Source organism: Gossypium arboreum, chromosome 13 (genome assembly GCF_025698485.1).
Source record: "Gossypium arboreum isolate Shixiya-1 chromosome 13, ASM2569848v2, whole genome shotgun sequence".
Taxonomy (NCBI): domain Eukaryota; kingdom Viridiplantae; phylum Streptophyta; class Magnoliopsida; order Malvales; family Malvaceae; genus Gossypium; species Gossypium arboreum.
Window position 1 is genome coordinate 127,530,557 of NC_069082.1, and position 23,688 is coordinate 127,554,244.

The 23,688-nt window shown below is 32.3% G+C and overlaps 4 protein-coding genes across 5 annotated transcripts; all 4 read right to left on the reverse strand.

The window, feature by feature from the left end:
* Positions 1–770: 770 nt before the first annotated feature.
* On the reverse strand, positions 771–7,613 carry LOC108451241 (villin-4-like). The gene is made up of 23 exons (XM_017748955.2): positions 7,552–7,613; positions 7,314–7,413; positions 7,071–7,139; positions 6,719–6,955; positions 6,447–6,624; positions 6,205–6,343; positions 5,955–6,117; positions 5,722–5,869; positions 5,487–5,587; positions 5,110–5,265; positions 4,728–4,796; positions 4,553–4,621; positions 4,314–4,451; positions 3,980–4,108; positions 3,708–3,855; positions 3,572–3,582; positions 3,349–3,489; positions 3,043–3,168; positions 2,894–2,959; positions 1,994–2,315; positions 1,703–1,911; positions 1,423–1,620; positions 771–897 (listed from the first exon to the last, which is right to left on the reverse strand). The coding sequence occupies exons 1-22, from the start codon at positions 7,611–7,613 to the stop codon at positions 1,507–1,509; spliced, it is 2,895 nt and encodes a 964-aa protein (XP_017604444.1). The 3' UTR covers positions 771–897; positions 1,423–1,506.
* Positions 7,614–8,807: 1,194 nt separating this feature from the next.
* LOC108450279 (nitrate regulatory gene2 protein-like) lies at positions 8,808–12,493 on the reverse strand. The gene is made up of 5 exons (XM_017747830.2): positions 12,365–12,493; positions 10,445–11,643; positions 10,150–10,361; positions 9,854–10,077; positions 8,808–9,783 (listed from the first exon to the last, which is right to left on the reverse strand). Exons 2-5 carry the CDS (start codon positions 11,538–11,540, stop codon positions 9,120–9,122), a joined length of 2,196 nt encoding a protein of 731 aa, XP_017603319.2. The 5' UTR covers positions 11,541–11,643; positions 12,365–12,493; the 3' UTR covers positions 8,808–9,119.
* A 9,137-nt stretch (positions 12,494–21,630) lies between these two features.
* Positions 21,631–23,175, reverse strand: LOC108452358 (multiple organellar RNA editing factor 3, mitochondrial-like). Of its 2 annotated transcripts, XM_017750136.2 has the most exons (6): positions 23,054–23,175; positions 22,669–22,734; positions 22,395–22,587; positions 22,217–22,320; positions 22,089–22,136; positions 21,631–22,008 (listed from the first exon to the last, which is right to left on the reverse strand). In XM_017750136.2, exons 3-6 carry the CDS (start codon positions 22,538–22,540, stop codon positions 21,803–21,805), a joined length of 504 nt encoding a protein of 167 aa, XP_017605625.2. In that variant the 5' UTR covers positions 22,541–22,587; positions 22,669–22,734; positions 23,054–23,175; the 3' UTR covers positions 21,631–21,802. The 2 variants fall into 2 exon arrangements, with proteins under 2 accessions (XP_017605625.2, XP_052880323.1); XM_053024363.1 differs by having other exon boundaries at positions 22,395–22,734.
* LOC128286857 (multiple organellar RNA editing factor 3, mitochondrial-like) lies at positions 22,661–23,599 on the reverse strand. The gene is made up of 3 exons (XM_053024624.1): positions 23,271–23,599; positions 23,054–23,151; positions 22,661–22,734 (listed from the first exon to the last, which is right to left on the reverse strand). The coding sequence occupies exons 1-3, from the start codon at positions 23,597–23,599 to the stop codon at positions 22,661–22,663; spliced, it is 501 nt and encodes a 166-aa protein (XP_052880584.1).
* Positions 23,600–23,688: the final 89 nt, after the last annotated feature.

The window sequence follows — 23,688 nt, forward strand, 5'->3', positions numbered from 1 at the left end:
TAACATTATTTTAATGTTTACATTAGATTAGTATTATATATTTAGTATATGTTTATTTTTTTAATGTGTTCTAAATTACATAATATAAAGCATTATAAACTTAAAACAGGTCGGGTCGAGTTCGGACCTTGAATGTTCAAACCCGAACCTAACCCATATTATGGGTATATGTAATTGGATTTGATTGTTTTCTTGTCATGATAATTGAATTAGTTTGCTTTGATAATTATATACCTTCACATGAAATTGATTATATACTTATATTAAAATATAGAATATGTATTAGTAGACATTGAGATTATAAATATCTGTAAATGTTATTTTATGCTATATTATCTTGAATCATGAAAGCATCATTGAACTTTATCGCTCAGCATATTGTTTGTTCCGTGTGCAAGTGCAGGTAGTTCTCAAAGCCTCGGGTCAAAGCTATAAATTGTTAAATTCAATTACCTCCATATATATTAACCCAAAAAAAAAAATTTAGTATCTAAACGAAAGCGATATAATTTGAGGGTTAATTTCGTTATTAAACCTTATCCTAACTCACTAATTAGCCACCATTAATTAATTTAGTGTATTTACATTGATTTCTCTTTATATTTTACTTTTTAACAGAAAAATGATCATATAGTTTTATTGCCAAAAACAAAATGATGAATGAACTAGTTCTTACACACTGCTCTCTACACACTTTTTTAATCCTTTGTTTTTTACAACCTAAATTATCAGCATTTGCAAGCACCTAAATGTTGCTCTAATTTTAACCATTTTTCTTTAAAAAAAAAATTGATTAAAAAAATCTGGATATATATGGCCATCAATGCAGAAACAAAGCTCCCTGGAAAGAGAAGCAGCTAAATAATAATGTAGTGATGCTATCCCTTTCACTTCCCACTGCAACCAAAGAAAAAATGTCTAGTTAAAATGATTTCACAAATTGTTGTTTAAACATTTAATCTTTGAACTTAATAGCTTAATTTTTGTTCATGTGAAGATGCAGTCACAGTATCGAAGTGTCACGTCATTACACGGACCAAAATTGAGAAAAGTTGCAAAGTTTAAAGACCAAGTTGAAAAAACTTGTCAAGTTCAGGGACTAAATGTTTCCTTATCCCTTTTTCCACAAATTGTTATTTAAGAAAAGGGATAAAGGAATATTTAGTCCCTAAACTTGGTAACTTTTTTTCAATTTGGTCCTAAACTTTTCTTTTTTGCTCCACATTAGTCTTTAAACTTGGTAACTTTTCCCAATTTTTGTTCATGTGAAGATATGGCACTCTAAAATTATGTCACGGTGTCAAAGTGTCATGTTATCACATGGATCAAAATTGGAAAAAGTTGCGAAGTTTAGGGACTAAATGTTGTCTTACTTAAAAAAAGAAAAACAAACTTTCTTGATGGAAAAGAAAGAATTTTTACAGATTTTGCAAGAAGTCTTCTTCAACCCGCAACCTTGTTTGCTTGGATCTGAAGAAAAGGCAAATGCACCAAGGAAAGCGGGAGTTAAAACAGTTGAAGACCCATTTTGAGCTTGTTTTGTTTCCATTTAGGCAACTTGTAGAATTCAACTCTTTTCATCCCGAACTTCTCCTTGAACTCGGTGGCTGATAGGTAAGTCTACACGTATCGAACACGGAAATATATCAGAGAAGCAACGGTACAACCTTGTGATAAGCCAATACCATGTTAAAAATCATACCTCTCGTTTGGTCACGTCTATATCGGTGACGGGATCTGTTGATGATGTTGTAAGACGTTCGTAAGGGTGTATCGGAAGGCCTTCCTCGTCTTCGGTCTCACCTTCTTTCATATCTTCTTGTATAGTGAGGGATTCTAGTCTGCTGCTCATGGAATTCTCCTTTGTGTTAGGCTCTGGTGATGTTGTCTTGGTTGCTGCTGGGCTCGCCGCTTCGTGATGAAAGAAACATACGTCATGTGAATATGAAAAATAACATGAACTTATCCAAACGTTGAAAAAGAAAATGCATACCCTTCTTCACAATTCTAGGCATGAGAGTCTCTCGAGCTGATGGGCGATCAAAACTTTCAGTAAGAGCTGCTATAGCTGCAGCCTTCGTCCCTGAATCTGGAGTCCCGGATTTCGGGTAGACTTTTCTAACCATAGGAGGTGGAGTAGAAAGGTTCCTACTACTAGGATTCTCGAATCTAGATGCAAGTGCATTGAAAGCAGGCGACCTGCCCCTCACACGAGGTCGGTCAGGACTGAAGGACACACTTCTCGAACGTTGAGGTTTTTCTGGTGCACCACTAGACCTTCCTCCAATCGATGCAATCCCTCTCCGCTTCGGTTTCTAAGCATCAAATCAAATGTTAAACCGGAGAATTAATACTAAAGAGTATAGTTAAAGTCTTTAACAAGAACAAATGAGTTAAGAGTGGATACGTAATATGATATCTACATGACGAGGTAGTGTACATGGTTTCTATTTCAAAATCTATCATGTATATCGTAGAAGTAATGATGCATTTCGTAAATTTACGAGTTAGGCTTTGTTATACAAATAATATAAAGCATGCCATGTAATCCCTGCTTGCTCAACACGTGTGCTCGCCACTCTTCCTAGTTGGCGAGGTATGGTTCGGCTAGCCGGGTCTTGCTCACTACCAACCTAGCTAGCTCCCCAACAGCTCGCCTATGGTCTGGCGAGCCCTTTACTAGGACACGTGCGTGTCATCACGCCTATAGTCTAGTTGTCCCTAACACGACACATAAGTGGAACTTGCTTCATATATATATATATATATATGACAATGAGTCACTCTGAGGAGGACACAGAGAAACAAACACTCAACAAGTTTGGATATAGAGAACATGACATTAAGGACATAGAAAGTTCAACTAATTCAAAAGAGTAAACTACTGCCTTACATCTGTTATTGGTGTACCCCCGTGTTTCATTATAGTAAGCTTCCTTTGAAATGAGTTCCCATGCATCTGCAAGCAAGGTAAAAACACTAAAATCCTTGCAAAGTAAAATCAACCATGACCACTTTTCATGCAACAGCAAAGATACTCACATTGGACTTTGCAGAGTCCCACGTAAAAAAACGAGTGAAGAAGGGCGGCTCACTCCCTTCCATGACTATGTATATCGGAGTTTCACAAGATAAATTTTCAAAGAGAAAATCTTGCTTGAGAAATTTCTGTACGACAACCAAAAAGAAAAAAAGAAGTCAGAGCACATCTAGCAAAACCTGTCACAAATCGTTCCAAAATTCTTAAATCGATATCGAACCGACCACGACCAACCATGAGGAACATGTAAGTTCACATTTTTTAGAAGTTTTACGAGTGCAACCTCCAATGCAACCAGTTGTTCTTACCTCACCGATTGTTAAGGCCTGCAATTTACTCTTGGTATCAACTAGTTGTCCTACCCAAACGAAGATGTCCGAGTGACAATCTAGGATGAATATATCTTCGGTCATCAAATCGTCCTGGGTGAAGTTATATATCTCCATCACCTGTACGATAAAATTTGGCTCAAACAACATAAAGCACGGCCTACATTGCGTGTTCAGAAAGTAAATGAAAGCAGATACGTACCTTCAGAGTTCCTGCAGAATTGAGCGCAATTAGCGATTAACCATGACAATGAAGAAAGATAAGGGATTAGAAATTAACATTTTACATTCCTAAAATCGAAAGACTATGAAAGAAAAACCTTGTAACCAACTAATACCTTTCGAGTACGTGCAAGAGAATAAATGAGGATCACCTTCAGGTACACTTGAGATCTTTTGGCTTGGGTAATCGGTTTTTCCTCCTAGCAACTCCCAGAACTCGTCAGACTCTGATCCTTCCTTTTGTGGCTTGGTTTGTAAATCGGGCTAGAGAGATAAAAAGTACATCATAAGACCAAAATAAAAGTGCTCCAAACAATTTAGACATTCCATTATATCAAGCCTAAATCGAGTTCTGATAAGGAAGTTGCTTAAAACACACACATCAAACCTTTATGAGATCTAGCTGTCTCTCGACGAGGTCCTGGTCATCCGGAGAAGTTAGGCCTCCGGCCCATGTAAAGACGGTGGAACCACTATGTAATATATAACAGTAGGAAGAGTTCAAAGACGGTGCAACCTGATACAAGTAAAGAAAAAGAAAGAGCAACATTAGTTCCATCTTGTAAACAACAAGTAATTGGATCAAAAACTAAAATTACAAAAGCAACAACCTATTGGATCAAAAACTTGTTTTGTAGTCTCATGGTTTTACACATGATTACACTTGTTTTGAGTTCTGAACTGAAATATAGTAGGTGAAAAGTTGAAAATTGGGGACATACTGCTTCAACTTGTATCGCTTGCATATTTTCGGGTCCAGAACCCTGAACTCGAAACAGTGCGACACCATCTTCAGTGTAAGTCTCATCCGGGATTTCCTTCTCGGCAATGTACTTCCTGTATCCATCACTAAGACCACCCTGATGAATGTTAATAATCAAACCGGTCATTAGAGAAATTCTCAATATAAGTACGAGGATCCATTGAAGTAAATGTTTTACGAATCAAAAACTCCCCAAACCTTGAACAAGATAAAGCTCTGGAAAATTAAAAAGAATAGAACGGGTTCACTTCCTTCATGGATGCAAGTCTGATAATAAGATAAGATACAATGAGAAAAATTCGAAAAGACTGCATACAACAACTTCGATAAAAAGAACAGCAATGATCTGGCCATATAGGTAAAAGAAAACTACTTGTGCAACCATGAACTTCATCGATTCAACCATTTTGCTTGCCAAAGAAACAGCAGAAGCTCTTTCTTCCTGTAGAAAAAATGAATGATCATAGGCATCGTAAGAAAAAGTAGCACGATAAATATATGTTCAAGGTAGCATTAGCTCTTCCTCTCACAGCTAATTGTGCAGTGGTTGCGGTCTTTAGTCATTCTAGCTAGTGAATTAGCCTATAAAGATGATAGTATTCTACTACAAAACCACGGGTAAATGTAACTATTCTAACATTTTTCGAATGATATTTCGTGAGTATGGTCCCCAAGATTACAGCTGAAAGCATTATAGCGGTCATCATTTAATGGGAACCGAGAGCAAGAAACAGTGAAAAAGAAAGGTTAATCACCTCAACGCTCTGCTTTCCAAACCATGTTCCTATAAGATGCTCTTCTTTGTCTTCTTCGGTATAAGAATACTGAAAAATATAACAATCCCCGCTGTAAAATTTCGACTGGTCAGCAGCTGAAAGGAGAACTTTGTTCTGGCCATTCACACGCCAAACCTGTGTACTCAAGTCAATGCTATCATCAGTAAACTGGCGTCAAACTCGAGGTCAATATTGCTGCATATATTATGCACATAGCATGGAGAAGAGCTTTAGTGCAACTCAATACAATCATAGTTAGCATATATAGTATTACATATATACACAGAGAGATATAACTGAAAATTTAATTGTGCTCTAATCATATACCGTTTAATAATAATTAGACTTCAAGTTACCTGCAAATTTCCAGTGCAATCAATATGTGCTTGGGGCTCTTCCTTCTCAGGAGCAGCTTTTAAAAGACCCTTGACATTTAGCCCCTGTCGTTGTAAAAGAGCTACAAAAACCATTAATGATATATTAATAACAACATTGTCAAGTGATTGTATTTGATAGCTAAAATGGTAAAAATCTCGAGGACGACTCATACTACAAACACAAAGAACATTTCAAGATATTACAATTACTAACCGGCAACTTTGCCTCTACCCTCCTCAGTAACAGTAGCATTGGTGGTCTGGGGCCATGACTCAAACTTCGACCGAAATGTAATGGTCTCAAATCCTTCTATTACACGAATTAAGTGAGATTTTGGTCGATCGGAATCTCGGAGTAACTCCTGTTTTGTGATACAAACAGAAGTACATGAGAAATCCGAATAAAAAAGCTTGGTCTAAACCTCATCAGAAAGGACTTGCTATTACCTCAGCCACTCTACTCGCACTCTTCCTTTCATCGAGAGAAGTATTTCTTCCCATCCATACGTAGACTTCTAACCCACAATCTAAAATATAGCATTTATCTGTGTCTAACAACTCTCTTGTCAAGGAATCGACCTCAATAGGATCTGCCTTCCCCTTCTCGACACTTGACAAGCAAACATAACCCGATAAGGATGTTCTTTGAATTACAAAACTATAGTTCCAAAAAAGCAAATGAGAGACAAAGTTTTACCTTAGTAGTTTCTTGGTTGGATGAGAACCAGTAGTTGTGTCCTCATCACGAGCAGCAGTCTTCCTTGGAAGTGGAGCAAAGCCACCAAATAATGCCCAAAACTCTCCACTGTCGGCATCAGCCATTAACTTTCCATCCTCTGCATAGAGTAATTAGACTGAAATCATTAGACTATACACAATTAGCCACTTATTACTTCATTCATCTTATCCTTTCGTGATCCAATCTGTTAATTCACTCACCAATGGTAGCTATATCACATTTCCCATCATGGTAAGTATCCCTAATGTATTGAACAGCTTCTAGTGCTTTTGCTCTCTCTTGAATGGATGTATTGGAACCATTAAATTGAAAGATTTTGGACTGGGTATCCAGTATAAAGATGTTTTCATGGTTGAGTGTGGATCGAGCAAAAGGAACCTGCCATAATACATGTCGAAAACTTCGATTTAATCACACTCCAAATGATAATTTATTAGTCCTTGAAAAAGATCAATAAGGTCTAAAGACTTGCCTCTTTTACTTGGACATATTGTTTCCCTTTGCAAACAAGTAAACGTGTCTTATATTCATCTTCATCAACTTGTTTGAATCCAGTTGCAACTCCACCTTCCCAGGGCATGATACATGGCTTGAAAAGGGAAAGAAACTTGTTTGTTTCTTGGTCCTGCACCTCACGATATTGGACAGCCCGCCCTCCAAGAGCAGCATCAAGTTCAATAGTTTTGACTGCAGCAGCACCTGCTTCATCCTATGTTAAACGACTTGCGGTCACAAAATTGATCTAAAGCTTCTTCTTTTTCCTTTTCCAAATTCAATCTATTACTTGCTGAAAGTAATATAAATTCATGGCAGCAAAGGTTTACCTGGCTTGTATCTTTACCAAGCCAGTAGTGAATATCGTGACGTAACACACCACTTTTCGAGGCAAATGTCTGCGCCAAACAAATAGTAATGTTACAGACAACAATACATATTAGACCCTAAAACCATAAGCATAACCTAGCTATATATTACGAATAGAAATGAAGCAACTACATCAGCCAAATGCATTAGTCCTAAAAGCTTTAACATTTACTTAACATGCAAGAAACCGATTCAATACTTGCCTTCAAAATAATATAAGAGTCACCGGTGAAAAATTTTCCATATGACGAAGTCGGAAGAGAAACCGGCCGAGAGTTCTCAATGCGCCAAATTTCGATTCCACTGTACATTGTTAAGGAGAATAACTCATTCAAGAACAGACATGAAATGTTTGTCACCCTGCACAAAAATGTACAACCAAAAATGATGATTTTCAACTATGATGATACATGAAATGTTGTTTCCGACGTGAAAGGATACGCTTTCTGCCCGGCTCCTTGGAAAGCTTGATCTAAATTTCTCATGGAAACTGCAAGACTCATTATGAAGCTTTCAATATAATGTTTTTGACCTTCAAGTGTTAAGCTGAGGTCCAGAAATATATGTAGTATTTAACCTGAAACACAATTAGCACCATTAATTGAGTAAATTATTGCATGTAAGAGAATCTAAAGGTACAACAACAAAAACACTTCCACACACTGTTCATGGTATTTGTTGTTGAAAAGGTGACCAAATTTATTGTATCAAAAATCAAACAAGGACATCAATAAATATCACATTGTTGAGAAATACAATTACAAACTTGAAAAATTATTTATAGACAATAAAACAAACATATAGAATACTTTAATTATACCCAAAAAAAAAATCAAAGAAGGAGATGACTGAACCCATTTTCCACCTTATTCCTCATGGTAAATTTCCATTAAAAAATCTAGTTTAATACATCCAAAACAATACAAGTAAATTAATCCATTAAAAAGCATAAATTAAACATAATCTAGATAAGAATAACACCGAGCAAGACGAAATTAAGCTAAAATAAATCTAAATAGAAGTCACATATGATACATGATATAACATAATGAGTTTTGATTAAACTTACTGACATAGTACTAGATTACAATAACGGTTTTTCAGTATAATCAACAAAAAGAATAGTAAAATGCTAAAAAAATAGAAATGGAAATAAAGTAATAAAAAATATAAGGATCATTACTCAATTTACCTTTCTTAATGATTTTTTAATTTGCTTTACAGATACAAGTGTTGTTAATGGTGATCTCAGAAAACCAAAATTTCTTGTTTTGTAACTCCTTTTTTGTGTTAATGGTGATCTCAGAAAACCAAAATTTCTTGTTTTGTAACTCCTTTTTTGTTCTTTTTTAATTAAATAATTTTTTTTATATTTTACTTGATAAAAAATTTAATAGAATAAAAAAATTACTAAATTAAGAAAAAAAATTGAAAGGGAATGGCCCGAAAATGACGAGTCACCGGCCATGATTCATGCATTACTAATCTGCTCTAAGGAAAAAAATTAAGGCGGGGCTTGATGTTAGGCCCTTGTGTTTCTCCTTTTACATATCATCCACCAGTTAGTGTTGGATCCCGAATTATGAATGTGCGTAAAATTAATTCTAAAACCTGAATTAAGCACTAAAAAATTAATATTGTTAGTTGTTACTTTTAAGTATCAAAATGTATAACTTTTGTTAAATACAAATATCACATTATAGTACCAAATTATATATTAAGCCTTTATATAAGATTACTAAACTTTCATACAATGGGACTAAACTGCACAAAAATCATTGCAATGTGTATATATTTGTTAACCATACTAACTGCATTTACATTAAGTTCTAAAAAAACTCCTTAAAAATCTTTTGACTATTGCATATTCCCCCCTATCCCTTGCAAGGCTTTGAAGAATTCTCTTTTGCTTGTTCATGTTGGTTGAGATCGAGTTCGGTCCCGGCTACCTTGCGATAGGGGTTACACAACATTTCTACTTACATTCATTCTCGTAGCACGAAATTCAATCACATCCCGGAACCATTTGAAGTTTGTGGCAACTTAGATATGAGTTCAGCATAGCCATCAGCTGAACTGATCGCAAACTCGCTTAGTGAACTCATCGCAACAGACATTCCAGCACAAAGTACCCTTACAGCAACATCGCTGAATTTCTCTGTCGTCATAACATCTCCGACTTCATCAATATTTACCAACTCCATATTTTCCCCTGGTGCAAACCTCTTAGACCCGACTCGAGACTCCTCTCTTAGCTGTTGTGAATAGAGTGACCCCATTCCCGCTGCGAAAAAATCTATCCCGTCGAGGACTGGTGTCTCACGAGTTGCGTCGAGGAACCTTGACCATTGGATGCAAAGTCCGAATATTACGAGTGTCCCACTGGACCGGCAAGGGGAAAACGGTAACTTGGATGTATCAGGGTCTGGCCTCAAACAACGGAGGAGCCAACCACTTAAAGCACGTAAATAGGACCGTTGAGAAAAGATCCAAGACTCGAAACAAGCTCTCCAATTCCTTAACTCGGCTTCGAGATTAGCAGCAGCCGAGATAGAAGACTGTCGTTTTGCTTCCAGCTTCGAAGGTGCTCCGGCTAGTAAAAGCTTAGCTTCATCTAAGGTCCGTTTTTGAGCCTGGTGACACTCCGCCATCACTTTCCACATCCTAGCTAACCTGTTTGTTTACAAATTGAAGTACTTAGTTTGAAACAATAGGATACATTATATGTGAAGAACCGACATACCCGTGCACCAATTCCAGAAGTTGCGGTTGCAACTCCTCATCCCTTAGAGTTTCGATTCTCTTTGAAATAGCTTCAACTGAATGTATTGAAACCTTCATCTGTGTGTGCAGATCCCTAATTGCTGCTCTCGTTTTATCTACTACGGACGGGTCGTCACCCTTGACATCTTGGTTCCTCAGCTGCCTACTTTTCTTCTCGTAAGCAATTCGAGTCTTTTCTCCGGACTGTTCGGAATGTAAGAACAATGTCAGCACGAGGTGAATATATATGTATATATATTCGAGCAATAGATATACCTTGACTTCCTCGTAAAGTTTCTTCTCCCAGGCATACAATCGATCCAGTGTCGATTGGTGACTACCATGGAACATGCAGGATTCTTCAGATACAGAGCTGCTGCTTTCATAACCTGCCTCTCGGGAACTCGAAGAATTCATTAAGAATCTCGACGAGGACGACCGTGATGAAGCAGACCGCAACAAAGCTACCGGATTCAACATTTTCATGCCTGCAAGAATGAACGCTCGAGATCAGTATGCTGAAGTTTAAATGACAAGAAATACCTATTATTGGTCATGTATGAGGTTCGACCTGTAAGCTCATTCGAGGTCGATGAGTACTGAGCTCTACTAGCCTCTAACATTCCCGACACTTCACTCGCTGCATCACAAGCTACCATGAATTGAGCAGCGAGATCATTGATAACTTCTGCCATACTCGTTGGCCTTCGGTTTACATAAACCGTAAAACCGGGTGTTTCTTCTTTAGCTTCGCTACTTCCAACTGCCGTTTCTTTGTTACTAACTTCGACTTGTCCAGCAGTTTGTGATCCTACTACTTCTACACTCACTTTCCGTTGTGGCTGTACATCTTTTACATCGTGCTCGGTTTCAGCCATATCTATTTCCTCCTCATCCTCGTCATCCTCATCAACATCCTCAACCGTAACTTCTTCTCTATTATAGTTTGTATGTATTTTAGCCTTCTCTTCTACCGAATTCACCTTATTTTCGGATTCTTCATGTTCAGTTTCATCTTCTTCTAAATCGGGAATTCCTTCTTCTTCCCTTACCTGCCTTAGTCCTCTAACATCATCGTCCATGACTGCCTGATCAAGACTACTCCGGTTGGGATAACCATAGTAATCTAAAGACGAAAACGGATTCCAAAAAAAGTCCCATTGCGACGATTGAGGTGAAGGGGGAGGTATATTCGGCCTATTGTTCGGAGAATAAGTAAAAAACGAGGAATTATTCATTGGAGAAGATTGCATTGCGAAAATACCATCCATGCCATAATGATGCACTGGAGAGTAAGCTTGAACCCGAACAGTTTCCGGCGATTGAGGTCTCTCCTCAACTGCAACAGCAGGGTTACCACCTGATCTCAAATAACTCACCTTCAATGTGGACTTAGGATTAGATTGAATCGATATGAAACCGGGACTCCCTTTCTTAACAGGCGTAAAAGGCGGGGTTATAAACGAATCTAACAAGAACTCATGACACTCATCTCCTTCGACATAATCCCGAAGAGCTGCTGAAACTCGTTTTAAGGATTGAATATAAGCTAAATGCCCTGTAGCAAATCTTGTTCTTTGCTCTACTGCTTGCTTAATGAAATTCTTCCTATCTTTACAAAGCTGAACCGCCTCTTCATCGTCTAATTTCGATGTAGAACATCCCATGATCCGCTCTTTTACTTATCAGTTCAACAATGTGAACGAAAACCCCAAGCTAAAAACGTGTTCCCGAATATTTCCAACCAGATTCCTACGGATTATCCCCAAACTGTTCATAAAAAAACAGATCAGTTCAACAACAACTTGAACCAATTTAATGAAAGCATTATCAATGGATTCTTTAGCTCATAAACAAAGGAAACAAGTATACAAAGCTATGATGCTTTCCTTAAACTTCAAGCCTTAGAACATATCAAACTTGTGTGCACCATACATACATACATACATGTAAAGAACTTATGGTTTAACACAGATTATGATACATGAACAAAGGGATATTGAACAAATGAAAATGAAAACAATACTAAAATGTAATATATAAAAATACAATAAAATAGATAAAATGTAAAAAAAAAAAAAAAGATAATTAAAGGTTTGGAACAAAAAAGAAAAGAAAAAGTAATTAAAGGGAAAAAATAACCAAAAAAATTAAAAACAGTAGTTTTTTTTTCCTTAAAGAAGAAGGAACTCCAAAAAGAAAATCCTTGTCAAATGAAGTGAAAAATAATAGAAAAATCATTCCAAAACTAATGAAAAACTGAAAATTCATCATTAAAAAAACACACACAGCAGAATTCTACAGTAAAACAAAATTTTCTTTTGCAAAAAAAAGAAAACATATACTGTGTGGACAAAGTGCAGCAAAAAGAATGAAAACTAAACCAAAAAAAAAAAACAAAAAAATGGGTTTTAAACATTTCATTGTTGAATGAATGAAGAGTGTTCATATTATAATTTTGAAAAATAAAAAAAAATTATTGATAAAGTACCTGGGAAGAAATGTAGGCGGGAATAAGATGAAGTTTTTTTGCTTTGCTCTGTTTTGTTTTGATTTTTTGGGGGTTGGATCAGAGGGCAGAGAGAGAGAGAAACGTTGTGGGAAAAAAAACATTAAAGCAACGGTCAAAAAGACAAAAGTCAAGTGAAGGACAAAATTGGAAAATGAAAATTAAAAATAAAATAAAATAAATAGAAAGTGTCATGTTGGAGAACTTACTGATAAAGTGAGATACAGGAGGACAACGAATATCAACTTGTCAGAATGTTTACCCTTCATGTTTTCACTTTATTACGATAGTGCCACGTCGCTTTATTTTCTGATCGGTTTAATTCTGCCGTCGTCGGTCCCTATACTTTATGGAATTTTGAAATTTAGTCCACTTTTATTTTTAGGGTTTTGGCCTCTCTGTTTGCCTGATTTAATGGCTAGATAGGTAATATATGCCGAATTTTTTTAATTTGTCAAATATGTTGTTTTTTGAATATTTAGGAAAGTAAATCGATTTTGAAAAGAGTGAAAGAAAGCGTATCTAGCTGGGCGAGTTTTCTACTGACATGTTGAGAAATTGCGTCCAGTCGAAAGCATTTTCTAAAAATTCCAAAGAAAAACTCGTCTACCTGGGCGTGCTTTTCCTAACATATCAATAGAAAGTTCTTCCAGCTAGACAAGTTTTCTTACCAATTGTGCAGAAAGCGCATCTAACTAGACGTGCTTTCACACACTTCCTTTAATACTGGCTTATTTCCCTAAATCTTGAAAAAAATAGCTTATTTGACCAATTTAAAAAATCGACATATATTGCAATAGCTTGATTTAATAATGTTAATGAATTTTCTTGAAATTTGAATGTGTATTGTTTTGATGTTTAATGATTTAATTTAAATTTTAAAATTCAATTGATAATATATATTCTTTTTAATCGATAACACGTATTTAGATTTAATAGAGATCAGTCAACAATGTTATCAATAGGGGCAAAGCCAACAAAAGGTAAGGGCCTTGGCTCCCATGGTTTTAGGGCGAAGTCAAAAAAAATTTGAAGGACCGAAATTGAATTATAATTTTTTATTAAAGTCAAAATGCAATTTGTTTCATTTGTAAACTTGTACCTTTACCATTTTCAGAAGAGTTAAACCGTAGTTTTATCATTTAGGAGAGCAAAATGAAATTTTTCCACGTGTTAACTTATAACTTTCTATATTTTAAAGGAATTAAAATAAATAAATTTTCCATTTTATGGGGCTAGGCCCTTCGACTCCCTCCCTCTAGTGTTGTACTTGCTTTGTTAAATAGTTTGACTGCATTTTTATCCCCATAAATCATAACAATTCAAATTAGTCTCATTTACCCCATGTTAAACAAAAATTTTCAATTTTGGTATCTCTTAAAAATTAATAATTTGATTTAAGTTATTCTAATTCAAATTTTTTATCTCCCCTCTTCCCCCACCCCTCCGCCTTCAAGTTTCTTATGGCTTCACCGTTATCAATTGGACTTTAATTTTTAAATCAAACAAATTAAATTCATTAAATTAAAAGCAGAGGGATTAATTTTCAAAAGCCTAAAAATACAAGGACTGGAGCATAATTAAACCTTTCTGACCCAAAAGAACAAAATCTACCCTCTTTCTAGTCATCTTCATAGTTATTAGGAATATTTAATTATTTTCCTTTAATTATTACTAGATTGTATACCCACTACGTTGGGAGTTTAAATAATTAATTGAAAATAAAACTTTTAATTCTACTGAATAGTCTTCAATTTAAATGCCTTTCCAAAAAAAAAAATTCAATTCAAATATTATTTTTTATTTAATATTTTATGAAAATAAATTTAGAATTAAATTAAGATAAATTAGTAAAATACGAGATAATTTGATATTAAAAATATACTGTAATCATGACACATCATTTAATATGTGGATTAATTAATAATATATTTTAAAAATAAAATAATTGTATAATTTTTTTATAACCCGCAATGTTATTGGCACATGGCAAGAGGTTGTTCGCATAATATAAATAGTTATTTAAAATTATTAAATTATGTCAAAATTAAATATAGAGATGAGATCCTATTAGTTTGGACATTACTTACTCTTCGCATTAGGTTTATTGTCAGTTTGTGTCAAATTATAAAGTAATGCATTTAATGTCAAAATATGTTATAAGTTTTTGTACACTTATATATTTTGTACATTTAAAATTTAGTCCTTCTATTTTTTATTTTTAGGAATATAGTCCTTAACTTTTTAGATTTAAAATTTAGGTCCAATTGTCATCATGATTAAAATTCTTCTCTTAAATTATTTAATGTGATATTTTGAATTTTAAAGAAAATTTACTTGATAGTCATATAATAATAAATATAACGTTGAAAATATTAATTAAGATTTTATCCTAAAACACTCATTCAAATTGCCGTGATGATAAAAAAAATTCTATTGAAATAGTTTTCTTCGTGAAATTTTTATATCATAATTTTAATTGAAATAATTAACAATAGACTAATTAATGACACTATAAAAGTAGTGGACTGAATTAAGTTGAAAATTAAAGTATATAAATTAAAGTTCAAGTTTTAACATAATCTAGGGGTCAAATTAGAAATTTGACCATTGCTATATAATGTCAAAAAAGTGACGTACCTAAAAGGAATGTGAAGCCATATGTCAATCTTTAAGACTCTTGGGATATTCAAATTATATATAATCACCTAATGTTTTAATCGAAAAATTAATGTTACTAACTATTTTGACTAATTAATAACATTATAAAAATATAAGATCAAATTATGTTAAAAATTAAAATATATAGATTAAATATAAACTTGTTCATGGGTTGGGCCACCCCACAACGCTCGAAGGCCCTCCCGAAATGTGGGAGGGTTTTGATAAAAATATAGGCCCGAAAAATGAGCTTGAATAAAAAAAGGCCCGTTTAAAAAAAGATCAGGCCTCGAGTAAGGCATTTCTAGCTTAGGCCCGGCCTGACCCAAATTCACTAAAGGACAAAAAAAATATGCTCTTTTTTTTTAAATGTTATTTTCTTGTTGTTTTCTCTCTATTTTACTACTATTTTACTATTATATTGCTACTATTTTGTTGTTATTATTTGGATATTGTATAAAACTTATTTTATTGTTAATTTTGTTATTATCTTAAAGGTATTTGTTAATTTTGTTATCATTTTAGAGGCATTTGCTTGTTAAGTTGTATCTATCTTAGTGTTATTTAAGTATACATATTTTTTAAAATTTATTTTTAATTTGTTGAAAAATATTTATTTTGATGTTTTTAGTATTTTTATGTATTATATATATTTAAAAATAATATAAAAATTAATCTGAGCGAGCTAAGTCGGGCCCGGGCCTAGCAAATGGGCCTAAATTTTTAGTTGAGCCCAACCATGAACACGTCTATTTATGAACAAGTAAAAAATAGAAGAAATTATGTTATGAACTCTTCTTACCACATACGATATCCACTTGTCAATCAAATAACCATACCACCTATGCTTGTTTCTTAAAATTTTTTGAACATTAAGTTTTTATCATATATATTCTTTTGATAAAATGCTTAGAATTACTGATACTCCCTCCCCAACACTTAAATAAGAAGATAACGCGTTTTAATGCACTCGAACCCACATCCTCTTGTCAGGGGCTAACCTAGAAATTTTATTAGGGGGTCGAAATTAAATTTTAATTTTTAATAGTATATATCTTTATAATTTTTAAATGTTTAAATCAAATTTTTATAATTTTAGGGAACTAAAGTGTAATTTAACTTTTACTAATTTAAAATTTTAAAAATTTTAAAATGTGTAAATAATAATTTTCTATTTTAGGGAACCGGATCTTGCCAACCTCTAAATTTACCTTTACCTTTTACACTGATAATAATGCTAATGTCAATAATCCATTATTGTAATGAGATTTATGTGTATTTAAAAGGCAATTTTAATGAAAACCATGCCCTTGCATTTTATACAGTCAGCAAAATAGAAGAAGAAAAATGTGATTGCAATCACATGCATGATTGATGGTAAGTACTGACAAATTTGTATTTATTTGTTTACTTAGAGTGAAAAATTAAATAATTTATTCATGAATTATTTTTACAAATAAAATTAGAAATAACTAAGAATTTTAGTTTAATTGGCATGTTGTAATAATCAAAATGTAGATTTTTTTTTTTGAATTGAATGATAAAGACTTTATTCAACAAATATAATTGGTCCAGTTTAATTATCTAACAAAAAAATCTCTCTTTTTTATGCATATAAAAATTAATATTTTGAAACTGATCAAACTATCAATTATTAATCCAATCAATCTATCTAGTTAAATAAATTATTAATAAATAAATAAATAAAATTCAATTAAACCAATTTGTAATCTAGTTTAATCGGGGGGTCAACCTATTTTCTTTATCACTCTTCGGCAGGGATGAAAACAAAGGGTTAAATGGATAAATTTTTTATTTATTCCTACTCCTAAAACAGCTTTCTACCTTCGTCCCTTCTTCCTAAAGTGATATTCTAATCAATTCTCAACTAGATTCTGTTTAGATAACACTAATATTATTAATGAATACCAACAAAAACCAAAATTAAGAAGAACCTTTTTCCTTTCATGTAAGAATAAGAAGGAACCTTTCCCTGCTTTATCCTTCACTGCTAAAAAGTAGTTCCCACACAAAAAAAAGATTCTACTCCTTTTTTTTTTTTCCCAGTCCACACTGAATCCCATTCACTATTAATCACATCTAATTTTTTAAAGGTTGTTGAAACCAGATAAAAGGATCGGTTAAATAAGTTCATTCAAAGCAATGAAAAAATTAGTTAATTTATAATTTGATTGGATCAATAATTAAATTGGTTGAATAAGATTTTATAGTTTTAAGATATTTTAAATAATTTATTTAATTAAAATTAAATAAATTAATCGAATCGAAAATATAATTCATCTTTTCAGTTTGAAAAATTATATTTTTATTCATTATACACAAATCTTAAATAGGGTTGCATCCAATTAAAATTGTAACTAATTGAAATTAGACTTGTATATGAGTTGAACAGCTTGTTAAGCTTGAATAGGTTTTAATCTCTCGACTCTGGCTTGTATATAATTTAAACAATAAAAATATTTTAAACTTTAAAATTAATAATAAAAAATATAAAATATTTTTATTTTTTTCCCCTTATGGGAGAACCAAAAATGAGTCTCGAGTTTGAATTTGTTTTGTTACCGGGCCAGGCCTCCGGCCCGGGATCGAAGGTGTGTGTAGAGAATTTTGGTTTTTTGGGGAAAAGCGAAAAAGAAAGACTTTCGGCTCTAAAGTAGAAAAAGATAGCAGCAAGTGTGGGTCCCACTGTGGAATTGGAATAGAATGAATGGATGCCTCGGTTATGGTTTCCTCAACTATTGCCCACTATTTTTCCATCTATTATCAACAATGCCATTGGACTCTTCCTTTTTTAAAAATAAAATAAAAACTAAATTGTGTTTAAATTCGTTTTTAAATTAAATTTATTTTTATTACTTAATTTCAAAAGTTTATAAAATTACCATTAAATTATTCAAAAATTTTATTTAAATCATCGAACAATTAAGTTTAAAATTTTATCCAATGTTACATGAAGGTATGTGTTTATTGCATTAAAATTAGACATAATAATTTTTTGCCCTCCAACTTTATAGAAAAAGTCATTTTGGCTCTCCATTATATTTTATTCTCTTTTAGCTCTTAAACTTGTATTTTTATTGAATCACCTCAAAATTGATTGAAAAGTTAATGTTTATTAACTTTTCTAACATGGCATACACGTGGATTGCCACGCAAATGACATGGCATCATTTAATTAATTTTAAAAAAATAGTTTTTATATTTTTTTTGAATTTTAGAATTTTAAAAAATTAATTAAATACTTACATATTAAAAATTAATTAAATACTTACATGTTATCCACGTGACAGTCAACTTGTATGTCACATCAATAAAGTTAAAAAACATTTAATTTTTCCCTCCATTCTGAGTGATATGGTAAAAAATGTGAGTTTAAATGCTAACAAAGATGAAAAAATAAATGGATAGATAAAATGGATTTTCTGTAAGTTGGAGGACCAAAAAGACTTTATACTTTAAAATTAATATATTTGTTTTTTTTTTAGCTTATGTTTCTACTTGTAATTAATTGATTATTATGCCGTTGAAGAAAAATTAACTTATTCTTTTGGTATAAGATTTTCTATATCTACTCATATTAAATTTCAATGATTTTAAAATTGAGTCGGATTAAATTTAAAATAGGAATAAATTACCCATAATAGCAAATCTCTAAATGGAAGATATCTTCTTTGTATAAAAATATATTTTTCTTTTTTAAAAATAAAGGCATAATGATAAATTAAGCCTTTAATATTTATTTTTATTAATTTAGTCTTTATTATTTTTAACTTAAATTTAGCCCACAACATTTTAAACAGAGTCAAATTTGACCATTAACCTCTTAAAGAGAATTAAATTGTTATTTTTTAACAAAAAATCTTATTAAAATGTTAAATTTTTAAACAAGAAAGCTCGCATGACAATCTACGTGTACTTCATATTTTTATTTATGAATTTTATAATTTTATGAAATTAAATTTATTTTATTTTAAATATTTTATAATTTTTAAATTATTTGTTAACGTGATATATAAGATAAATAGTGTTATATTAACATGAAATGCTACCATGCATGTTGATCATGCCGATATTGCTAAAAATTAATATTTTAGTGGGCATTTTCATTAGAGAAAAGTAATTGGACTCTTTTTGAAAAGTTGAATGCCAAATTTAGCTTAACAAAAAAAAAAGAGCCAATTTGACAAAAAATCTAAACGTTAAAGGCTAAATTTATAATTATGCCAAAAATGAAATAGAATATAACACACGCATACATAAATGTGTTTAAATATGTGATATTGAAGTTGTTGCAACAACAACAATATAAACCTAGTAAATCAACCACAATAGGATAAGTTTAAGAGTGATATCGATTCGGTTCAATCAAATTTTTAGAATTTTTAACCGTCCATCATAATTTGGTTCAATTCTCTATTTTTCTATTGATTTTTATTTTGAAATTTAGACTTATTTTTATAAATGAGCTTTGTTTTATGGCTTTTGAATATTATTTGACAAAATGTAAAGGTATTTTCATAAATATTTCTTAAAAAAACAAAATTTGAAGAACTTTTAAATTATTTTCATTATTTTGAATATAATTTTTTATTTATATCATAAAAATCAAGATTAATTAAATATTAAATAAAAAACAAAATTTGGTTCGATTTCAAGTAACCGTAATTTTTAAACTTACATTTCATAAATCATTCAAAAACCTCGATTCGAGTTGATTTTCTAATTTTTTTGGCCTTGCGTAAGTTTAATCAAGACAACCTAATTTATTTTGCACCTATTGTAAGATTTTTTAACTTCATACGGGATTACCATAGATCTTATTTTTAAATTATTAATCGAAATATTATTTTAATCTCAATTAGAGAAAAATTAATGTATCCTTAATTATTTTTATTATTGACCACTAATTGTTTTTCTTTTATTATTATTTTTTATTGTTTTTACTTTATTTTTGTATTTTTAAATTTAAAATAATAATAAAGTAACCTATCATTATCAAAACAATTTATTAATTCATCAACTTAATAGCTTTTAAATTATTAATTTCATCAATTTGATTTAAAAATATTAATTCACCTGCCTCCTCATCCTTCCCATTCAACTTTCTCTGTAAATTGGCGTTAAGAATTGCCTCAGCATTGCCTTCTACTTCTTGTGTAAAGTTAAACAAAATAACCAAAGAACCCAGCATTGGTTATAATGGACCTATTTCAGGTTTAGGCCCAAACCAGTTTTCTTCTTCTTTCTCATTAATATATTTTTTTTTGTTAAACTACGTGGGATGTCCCTGTATTATATGGACTAAATCAAATTAGTCCATCTATTACTACATAGATCAATTTAATCCCTATCTTAAAAGTTTAAATTTGTAGCAAATTTAATATTTACTATAAAAATATCTTGAAATTTATTTTTATCAGTTGAACTTCAATTCCAAACAATATATTTCATTTGCATAACTATAAAAACGTTGAAAGATACCTTTAAAAATATCAAATTTTTATTATTTTTAGAGGGTCAAAAGTAAAATTTTACCTTAATTATTTTAAAATTTTAAAAAAATTTAAGGGCCTAAATGAAATATTTTCCATTTGGGGGCAGGGAAGGGAAATGCCACAGCAGCTACGAATCTCTCTGTAATTACATGTTTTTTTTTTCCTTCGCTATTTTGATAATGGTTTCCCCCTATGCGCGCATACTCTGCCTTACTTATTCTTGCCCCCTTTCTTTTTCCCTTTACAAAATTAATTTGTTTATATCAAATATAATCTCTACAAATATTATAATTTCAATCAAAAGTTATTATTATTTCAACCGTATTAAAATTACACAAAAAATTTACTAAAAAGTTGCACGGATTTAGTAAATGGTAATCAATTAATTTTACGTATTCATTAAGCAATTATAATATTGCTATTTACATTTTATGAAAAAAAAAATCTTTTATACTATAAACAAATTTCAGATCAATTTGGATCTAAGGTATATTTTTTTATTAGTTAATGAATACTGATCAACCGTACTGATCATTGAATCACCGTTTGAAGCTCATTAGCGAAACTTTAGAAAAGAAAAAAGCTCACTATTATAAACTTTAAAAAGTTACAAAATATTATTTAATTATTCGAAAGTTTTTATTTAATTCATTAAGTTGTTGAAATCATTGATGTATGATCTTTTCTGTTCTCATCGCCTACACCAATCGAAACCTCTAATTCATTTTCTTTTCTATAGTTTTTTTTTTCTTTAGAAAATAACTTGGAACATCATGAATCTATGAACCAAGATCCAAACAATTTTTTTATCCGATCTCTAATCATCAGATCGACTTGGATCTAAAATATATTTTTCTACTAGTTGATAGGTATTAATCCATTGTACCGATTGCTGAATCACTACTTAGAACTCATTAGCCAAACTTTAAAATTATCATCAAAGATATTAAAATAAATTTATAAATAGTCAATAATTATATTCTATACCATACACTAACAAAATATTTTTATAGAACTAGTTGAGTTTTATTATGTATTTATTAAATTATTATCAAAATCAAAATTATATAATTTATATAATAACAACAAATATTTATTAGGAATGGTGATTAAGGTTTCTGTTGACCTAAATAATACGAATTAATAAACGAACATAAATATTGAAAAAGATCTGGTCCTGTACCCAGGAAATCTAGTAATCGTGACAGTTTTGCCACCGCTATTGGTTTCGGTTTCTTCCAAATTACGAATCGAAAAAGATCCGGGCCCGCCTGACATTAGTTTCGCCACCGTTGTCGGTTTCGGTTTCTTCCAATTTACAAATATAAATATCGGTAAGTATCTGGTCCAGTACGAAATTTAGTAATACCAACAGTCTCCCAAACTCTGGTTGTTGCATTCTCGAAAAGGTTGGTCTAAAAACGACTTTCCCATCAACAAGCAAATTCCCTAATAAGAAAGAAGAGATTAAATTTGTTGACAATGGCAGTAAGCAACAAACATCATCTTGAATTCTTTAAACTACCCACCTCCATGCACATCTTCGTTCGGATATTCGTTTTCTGAATCTCGAATCCCTATACAAACATAACGCCAGTTGTAAGCCCTAATAAATGAGAACACCATGTAAACCCTAATAAATGAGAAATGAAATTACCTCCAAGTTCATGAGCCATCTTCTTAGAAATAAAAGCACGAAACCCAGTATACCACGATGTTGCACTAGAAACAGCGTATATTCTCTTTTTCGCTTCCTCTTCACTACAAACAAAAAAGATAAATAAAACCCATTTCTCAAATTCCAGGAAAAACCCAAAATTGAAGGAATTAGAAACCTGCCGACAACAGAAGCGAGAGTTTTAACGTAGAGATCGATCTCTTCGCCTAAGGAAGGTTCTTGGTCTTCCGGGAATTGGAAAGGGATAACCCAAAGATCATCATCACGTCCAACTGCGAAGTGGGTATTTGAAAGGGCAGCCATTGGTAGTTGCTGTCTACGAAGGACTTTCCCATCAACAAACAAATCCCCTGAGAGAAAAGAGATTAAATTTGTTGACAATGGCAACTTCAATAGCTATAAGCAACAAACTTCATCTTTAAACTACCCACCTTCAAAAAAACGATCTTCGTCATCCAAATACTCAATTGATAAAACCCAGCGTACACGAGGTAACCCTATGGAAACATAATGTCAATTGTATGAAAAAGATTGATTTTAGAACAAAGTGGATGCATCATCAATTATGAGTTCAAAAACACTCACAAAAACAACTGGGGAAAACCGTCTAAACCCTAATAAATTAGTATAGGAAGTAATCACGTCGGGAGGTTTAAAACCCTAAAATAGCTAAGAAAACATCACACACTTTTTCTCTTTTTTTTCTTTCTTTCTGAAAAACCATTGTTTCAGAAAACACAATTCTTCTTCCAATTACACTAGAAAAAGGGAAAATCATGTAAAACCTAAACCCTAATAAATGAGAAATGAAATTACCTCTAAGTTCAAAAATCAAATCCTTTGAGAAAAAAGCACGAAACCCAGTGTACAGCGTTGTACAAACAGAGTATATTCTCTTTTTCGCTTCCTCTTCACTACAAGATCAGAACAAACAAAAAAGAAAAATAAAGCCCAATTCTCAAACTCCCGGAAAAAAAAGCCCAAAATTATGAAATTTGAAGGAATAATTATTATTTAAAAACCTACCGACTACAGAAGCGTTTTAACATAGGTATCGACCATTTCTTCTTCCAAAGGTTGTGGGCGTTCTGGGAATTCCAAAATGATAAGCCAATGTTCATAATCGACGCCATCTAGGAAAGCAGCTGGTGATCGGAAAAGGTCGCTCGAAGTCGAGTAGCCGGACCCGGATGTCTTGGTTCGGGTCAGGATTTTGGTTGCTTCGGGGATAAAAACTGGGGTTTTGTTGAGGAGAGTAGCAGTGAGGCGAGAACGGGAAGGAAAGGAGGAAGAAGAAGAAGAAGAAGTGAGGGCGCGGCTTAAAAGGGTTGATAGACATCGTCGGGCATTGACAAAAGCCATTTTCCGGCAACGCTGGTTCTCTCTGATAATAAGCTTCGTTTCTTGGACACTCCCAGATTGAGATTGTAATAAAGACCACCGGTTCACCG